The sequence below is a fragment of the Lagenorhynchus albirostris genome, chromosome 3, assembly GCF_949774975.1.
Source record: "Lagenorhynchus albirostris chromosome 3, mLagAlb1.1, whole genome shotgun sequence".
Lineage (NCBI taxonomy): Eukaryota > Metazoa > Chordata > Mammalia > Artiodactyla > Delphinidae > Lagenorhynchus > Lagenorhynchus albirostris.
Genome location: NC_083097.1, coordinates 115,004,090 through 115,012,374, shown reverse-complemented (window position 1 = coordinate 115,012,374; position 8,285 = coordinate 115,004,090). Strand labels below are relative to the sequence as shown.

Genomic DNA, 8,285 nt, shown 5'->3' with positions numbered 1-8,285 from the left:
ATTTTAGTTTTATAAGTGTTGAGTTGAAGGAGATGGTAGGGCACCTAAGGGAGTTGACCTTTGGGTACATGGAGAAATGAGACCAGAATGCATATAAAAAGTAAAGGTGGAGAGATTTGGAAGCCACCTTAATAAAGATCAAAGTTGGAACCTCAAAGTAGCTACATTTTTTTAAGGACATATTAAGGAAGCAGAGGCCCAAACAAGAACATAGAAGATGGATATATTAAAGTAGTAAAAGGGAGAGGATGAAGGACTAAGAAAACCAGGAGTGCAGTGTACTGAAAGCAAGGAAAGATATTTTTAAAACTTGATTTGCAGTTCTCTTTCTGAGAAGTGAGAGCTGGATATGACCAGAAGGATGCCACAGGTATCTTAGTATGCATTGAGGATTTAATGGTTGATAGGTTAAAAATGTCTGTATGCTGAGGAAAAGATCCCTTGTCCATCAAAATTGTTGCCTTGCAGTTGAGTTTAAGGGTGGTTTGGGATAGAGGCATTCATTTCAGCTAGCAGTGCTCCAGTTTTTTCTCTTTTAGAGTATGAGGAAATCTAACAACAAATAATTATTGGGTGATAATTCTATTATACTGCTTGACATAGGGCTTTTTCTTTATTCCCAATGACGGATCACTTTTTCTCTTGATGTCTCCATTCAGCTAGTTTTTACTCTTCCTAATGTTGAGTCGAAAAAAATTTCTGACCCCTTATCTTTCTACCAAAATTGGGAGATGGAAATGCCTTAGGAATACTGATTTGAGTGAATTTAATGCATTTTTTTCTGTGTATTTACAGATGAGGCATGAATGGGTTTGGTTGGATTCTGAACAAGACTATCCCAATGACTCTGAGTTGAGCAACGATTGCAGGTCACTCTTCAGCTCATGGGACTCCAGTTTGGATCTTGATTTGGGCAGCTGGAGGGAAACTGAGGAGCCAGGGGCTGAGGAACTAGAGGAAAGCAGCCCAGGGAGAGAACCTCGTGAGCTGCTTGTGGGGGACGGTGGCAGTGAGGAATCTCAGGAAGAGGCGGAGCAAGTCAGCCGCCATAACCTCCTCCACTTTATCTCTGAGGTAATGGGGAGCCATTATTTCCAAAGGTGGGAAGAATCTCAACTTCCTAAGAGAATGTTTACCCATATATCTACCGCTCTCATTATTGTTTACTAAAATATAAGGTCCACATAGGCGGGAACTGAATTCATTTCTATGTCTCCAGCACTTGGTGCTGATACAAAACATGTGCCAAATATGTACTTTTTGACTGAATGTTCTAAGATCCCAGTCATTAGGAGCCTGATCAGAGGAAGTGGGATTTCTGTATATAGGCCTGTCTTTAGGAGTATCCTTGTAATTCATTCTTTCAGAGTCATGGGAGGTGACACTTGCCCAAACTCCCCTTGAAGCTTATAATGTTAAGACTTCCAGGCAATATTTTGCAGTGTTCGTATTTCCCTAGTGAAGGGCTGAGGACCAGAAATAAAGAGTTGGACAGAGAGTTTATATTTGTGTGGCAACTCTACATATTCAGTAGAACCTAGGTCAAGACCAGCAAGAATCTGGTCTTGCCAGTTGTTCACATATTGCCAATTCTATCTGCATTGTTTGTGGCAGACAAAGTTTTCAGCAGTTTTTTAGACAGTCGTTACCAGTTGATTTGACTTGACACTTGAGGTGAAAAATTAGAACATAAGCTCCTTGAGGCAAGAATCATGTCTATCTTGTTTACTGTTAGGTCCCAACCAATTAGCCCAGTACCTGTGTATATAAGATATTTGATAAATTTAAAATGACTGAATGAATCAATTAACCCTTACCATCTCAAACTTAGTCACAGTGGTAGTAGTGTTATGATGTGGCATTATTGATATGTAGATGATGATTTCCACTGGTGTTCTTATACATCTAACAGTAAACTATGATTGCAGGTAGTCTATTTAATGGAGCCGTTGTGCATTAGCAAAGAAGAATCAGGTGAAGGCTGCTGCCCTTCATCTGGCACCAGACAACAAGAGGCGAGGGGAATTGAAGCTACTGAAGGAGAGGGGGAGCCCTGCAAAGAGCCTGAAGAGCTTTCAGCCAAGGTAGACCCCTTGGTAACTGAGAAGTCATTACTGGGAGAAAATGGAAGGCCAGAGGTGGCTCCACCTCCCTCAGATATTTGGGCACTTCAGGAACAACCGACAGCGAGTGAAGAGGTAAGTGAATAACTTAAACCAGCTGTCTGATCAGTCCTCTGCACAAAGAGGCAGGCAGAATGGTTAGAGAACATAGGCTAACTCCAGAGTTCAGTTACCTGGGTCTAAATCCTGGTTTTAGCATCAGTTAGCTGTGTAGGCTTAGGCAGGTTAGTGAACTTTTTTTTTTTTTTTTTTGCGGTATGTGGGCCTCTCACTGTTGTGGCCTCTACTGTTGTGGAGCACAGGCTCCAGACATGCAGGCCCATCGGCCATGGCTCACGGGCCCAGCCGCTCCGCGGCTTGTGGGATCCTCATGGACCGGGGCATGAACCCGTGTCCCCTGCATCAGCAGGCGGACTCTCAACCACTGCACCACCAGGGAAGCCCTAGTGAACATTTTAGAACCTCAGTTTTCTCTGCTGAAATGGAATAATAGTGCTCTACCTTACAGGTGTACTGTGAGTTTTAAATGAGATAATTCACGTGCAGCACTTAGCATAGTCCCTGGCTCATAGTAAGCAATCAGTAAAATTTAGAATACTGTTATCATTAATATTATCTGGCCAGCTAGACTAGTTAGCTCCAGGGCCACAAGTAATAATGACAGTTTTAAAAGAAAACAACATCTATCTATAATAGAGTATATTGCTTTTTCATTTTTTCTTGGGATACAGAGTCAGAGTTCTCTAAGAATTCTTTGTCTTAGGTCTAATTAAGTCACCTTTCTCCAACTTATTCTATAGCTTTATATAACTGGCCTATTCTTACCTTAAGATCAGCCTTCATTTACCCCATGCAAGAAAAATTACCTTGAAGACAGTAAATCTCTTTCTAAACTTTCCTTTGTTTCCTGGCATTCCCAGGGGGAGGTTCAGCAAGAATCCAAAGAGCAGGACCAGAGTGAAGGGTATGTGTCAGAGATGGAAGACCAGCGTTCTTCAGGTGAGTGTGATGATAGCTTCAGCATCCAGGAGACTCCTCTGGTGGATATCCTTTTCAGCCATGCTACCTCCTCAAAGCTGTAAGTATAGACTTTTATCCCATGTTGTTAGGATTAATACTTTTACATCTGTTTACGCCTACTTGAATTTGTTGCCACGGACATTGATTACTTTTGTAAATTGAAAAGTAGAGAATTAGAGCTCGAAAACACTAGTAATATAATTAAATATAATTTTACTGTATAAATAGCAGTCTATATGCTTTCATCTTATAAAACAAGACTGTTTTATCAACATTAAGAAGCTCTTTCATAAGTAATCCTTCTCTCTGTATTTATTCAGGAAACGTTGCTGAGTCAGATTGTCACTCAAGTCTACTATTATACAAACTATACTTTTAAAAATACTAAAACATCTCCTACTAACTTGAAATTAAAAATTATTTTTAAGTTATTATCGCCCTTGTTCCTTTTTCACACATCTTGGGAAATTGTTTATATAATTATCTGATTTTAACATAAATAACTATGGGGCCAGAGGTCACATTTTAGAATCTTAATTTTTTTCAGTAAAGTGAATTTCTTTTTAAATCAGAAAAACAAAGTTATTTTTGTTATGTAACAAATAGCTCATTTTCTGGGCCTAGTTTTGTGTCTAAGTATTGAGAGAAGATAGTATGAACTGTTTTTTTTTCTTTGATGTATCCCAGATCCACCCACATTATCTGTGGGGAGGCAAACCAGTAATTATTTTAGCCTTCTTTTGTTTAAGGTATACAACTGAACCATGCATATATATTTTTGTAAATAGCAGATTACAAATTTTTGTTACACAAATAGAATACAGCTAAAAACCTAGCTTGTTGAAGAATTGCTTCCTTTGCTTTTCTATAACTCCGTTTGTGAGTATGAGCAGATGGCATATGATGACTATCCCCAAAACAGGAAATCTTTAATAATCTGGGATGTTTTATCTCATGACATTTCAGCATCTTGAAACGCAAACACCACACTCTTATCTTAGAATTTAGGTTAAACATGAAATCTTTATTAGAAAGCAGTAGATATTAGTAATTGAGTCTGCTTGGCTAGATAGCTTAAGGGGAGATAGGCATTTGAGTTCTTGTGCTATTACTAGGGAACCTTAAAACTACTTTGAAAGATAGACATTCCCTAGGCCCCTCTTTTCTGGCTTCTTCCTTAGTCTGTACTGACTCTCAGGAGTAAAGTAGAACCTTTGGAGTACCAGTCTAAGTGCATATCCTTTCCACTCCCACACTTTCACTTGTAGTTGCTTGGCATGCATTTCCAAATAGATGGAAATAAAGGTAAGCAAGGGATTGTTTCTTAAAATATTGCAAAGGTGATTGATTATGAAGTTACAAAACCTATTGTAGTACCTTTCACATAATGGAAACAATAAATACCTGTTCTGTGGCTATATGAACAAAATTGCATCAGTACCAAGGACCTATTGTTTATTCTGACTGACTGATCAGAGACAAAGGAAGAGGTTTGCTTTGGGCTTTAAGTCCCTTGTTCTTATAGGGCTCTGGGCTTAAGGAAAAATTGATTTTTGTGGTATGTAATTTAGATACAGGTGAGATAGTGCATCATGAAAATGAATAGTTATGTGGAGCTGTTCAAATTGGAGAATGATAAGGTATGAGTTGTGCTCAAATGGATGCACACAATGTGGTACATAAAGCAAAATGAGGGTGTGAAACCTTAGGTGTGAAGAGAGCCTATTTAGAGAGAATAATGCAGTGTATAAAGTGTGAAGTGTAACATGATGTTTAACTTTGGGGTAAATAGAAAACTTGCCAACTGGGAAAATTATAAAATGAAATAAAACATTGAGCAGTTGCACCTCTAAAGAAAAACTAAATAAATTAGGCAATTTAGCCCAGAGAAGGAAGGACCATGAGGAGAAATGGATTTTTCTTGGTATTTTAAAGATTACTATACAGAGGAGAGTGAAAAGGAAAAGTATTTAAATTGTATAGCATTCAGATGAAGTGTAAGAGAATTCCTTGGGATATGAAACCAAGTATTTTTTCCTCTGGAAGTATGGGAGATATACTTCTTAATGTGGCTTATTTCTGCATAAAAAAACAGGACCAGATTCATTTATCAAATACTTATTTGAGCACCTAGTATGTACCAGGAACTTGGGAGACATCAGTGAACAAAGACTACTTTTATAGACCAGTTCTTTAAAGTCACAGGTGCTAAAGGGCAAATCAGCAAGATTCCAAAAGGCAAAGGCAGTTGCCTATTTTTAGTACACGTTACAAGAATTTAACCACTTCATTTGATAATACTGATCAGTAAGAGAATATTTATAGAGTCTGGGGTCCTTTATGAAAGCATGTTTTCATTCCTGTGGTGTTATTTCCTTCAGATGTTAACTAGGAGCACTATGTGTTGAGGAAACCTTATCAAGCACCTAGGGGGAACAGAATACCATTTGTGAAGTTACTGTTTGTTTTCTGCTTTGCTTTATCCTATAGGTCTGATCTAGGCCATAGTGACCCTGTTCAGGATCACTTGCTATTTAAGAAGACTCTCCTGCCAGTCTGGAAGATGATAGCCAGTCACAGGTAGGACTCCAAGCCACTCTTGGTATTCACAGCCACTCTTCTCATTTAGGGTGACTTTCCAGGGTTTCTTCATCCTCTCTGGGTTTGTCCCTTAACAGGTTCAGCAGTCTGTTTCTGAAGCCTGTGTCAGAAAGGCAGGCCCCAGGATACAAGGATGTGGTGAAAAGGTCAGTGGAAATGGGGTCAAGAAAGGTTGGTTGCTTTTATATCTGTCTTTTCATACTTTATTTCACATCTGTTAGATTATTTCTTTATTTCATTTACATTACTTAAGCTCAAGATATATTTTACAGCTGAACAAGTTTATAAAGTTATGTAAGGTAAGCTCAGTCCTCATTTGAGAATATAGGGAACAAAAGGATAAAGCGGCTTTTATCAGTATTGACTTTTAAGTAGTATGATCCATTTATTATAATCTTACATTTGCCTTTGGTAGTTTTTGGCACTGTTATTTCAGAGCAAAACTTTAAAAGGAACACTGTATTCATTCAGGCAGTTATAGGTATGCTAAGGCAAAGATGGTAATCCAAATGGATGTTATAAACACTGGTTGATTGCAGTATTTTGGATTTTTATAGCATAGTTCATCTAAAATGCTGTCATAAACCAGTGTGTGTTAGTAGTGTATAAAAGATCAGAAAAGAACCTTTGGAGACAGACTCCTTAATTCTGTAGATGAGGAAACTAAGACTCAGAGGTGGTCATGACTTGTCTGTGATCAACAGTGAATAGCAGAGCTAGAACTAAACCCCAGAGTCTTACCTCCCAGTTCAGTCCTCTTTCTACGCTGCTGTGCCGCCTTTTATATACCCACTCTCTGTGTTGCATTATATAATATTTACCTTAATATTCACTTGATTCTCTTTTCATCTCCATGAAAGAAGGAAAAAAACCTCTGAGCTTTTGATGATACAGTAAAAACAGTTGATTAAATACGTAGTATATGACTACACATTGTAAACAATCGGTCAGTAACTACCCTGTGACAAACTGATCATTGGAGCTCTTTATAACTTTGATACCTCCAATTGTAAAGTGAAATGGCTGGGCCTGTGGGCTCTGGAGTCAGGCTGTTTCTGAATTGGAAACTAAGCTGTGTGACTTTGGGCAAGTACCTAACTTCTTTGATTTCAGTTTCCTCATTGCCAATTGTGACAATGGTACCTACCATATAGGTTTATTGAGAGGATCAAGTGAGTTCATATAGAAAGTATCTAGCATAGCACTTGGCTTATTGTAAGCAGTCGTATGTTAGCTGCTATTGCTATTTTATTATCTGATGGGGATTGTTATCTTTACTACTGTTTTCATTAAGAGCTGGTTAGTTCTTCAGGAGAGCATGTTAGGTCACCACATGTTCCACATGAAGGTTTGATTTCCTCTGGTTTCTCTTGGCCACCTGTAGACCCATGGACTTAACTAGCCTGAAAAGGAACCTGTCTAAGGGACGTATTCGCACCGTGGCTCAGTTCCAGAGGGACCTGATGCTGATGTTCCAGAATGCTGTGATGTACAATGACTCTGATCATCAGGTGTACCGTATGGCAGTGGAGATGCAGCGAGAAGTCTTGGAACAGATTCAGGTACTGTAGGTAGAGAGCTGCAAGAAAAAGGAATGTAGTTTCTGGAATCTGATTTTAGAAAGTCTGTGAGAATAAGGGTGGTGTTGAAGTGACCTTGCGTTCCCAGAGTTTATGTTCAGAGGTGATTCAAGGACCTGACGGACTGACATTGTACCTGCTGGTTTGGAAAACTCTGAGCCTCTGTGGGACCAGCTTTAATAGATAGTGAAATAAAATAGTCTAGGAAGGCAGGCAGCAGTGAAGAGCTCTTAAGAGACCTGGGGATAGATAAATAATGGGCGCATCTGCTTCCAGAGCCTCAAGTCAGAGGGCTGAACATGCAAACCAGAGGCTGGAGTCACTGTCCATTTTTTGGTTGCTGTACCTGTTGGTATTAATATATGTTCACATTGTCCCATCTATAGAAGGTAAGATATGGTAGCCAGAAGAAGACATTTGAGGGTTTCTTTTCTGGGCAGCTTCTTACTTTAAAGAAAAAAAGTGTAGTTGAATCTCTGCGGAGAAAGAAATAAAACTGCTTTCAAACCTCCATAAAGATTCATAGCTTGTTGTCTGCCTTGACTCTGTAGGTGCTGAGTATTTGGTTAGACGAAAGAAGAGTCTTAAATAGTCTGGAATGAGAACTAACAAGCCCCATGGATGATGGAAAACCTATTTTGCTAACTTGGAGCTGCTACCCTGAACTTTTCTGGAATTTGGATCTTTCATTGAGACTCTGACCTAGAGAAGATCCCAGTACTTGTTTACCACTTCTCTGTTTTCTTTTCCAATAAGAATAATGCCTTAACTTACAACCAAAGAATTAAAGGTGCCTGTGGACATAATATAAAGAAAACACAGAAAGCTGAGATTTGGGGTTATGCCATATATATTGCCCATGTCTTTGTTTCATAGGCTTAATTTAGAGGTAAATAGATGAAACTTCTTTTACTGCTCTTTAAATAAATGTTATTTCACAAGTCAAAGATTGCCTTTTAAT

At 38.8% G+C, this 8,285-nt stretch overlaps 1 protein-coding gene across 1 annotated transcript; it reads left to right on the top strand.

Moving 5' to 3' along the window:
• The first annotated feature begins 349 nt into the window (after window positions 1–349).
• LOC132518388 (bromodomain-containing protein 8-like) lies at window positions 350–8,271 on the top strand. Its single transcript, XM_060146352.1, has 8 exons — window positions 350–370; window positions 796–1,074; window positions 1,929–2,198; window positions 3,044–3,201; window positions 5,634–5,723; window positions 5,822–5,890; window positions 7,129–7,306; window positions 7,876–8,271. Exons 1-8 carry the CDS (start codon window positions 350–352, stop codon window positions 7,924–7,926), a joined length of 1,116 nt encoding a protein of 371 aa, XP_060002335.1. The 3' UTR covers window positions 7,927–8,271.
• The last annotated feature ends 14 nt before the right edge of the window (window positions 8,272–8,285 follow it).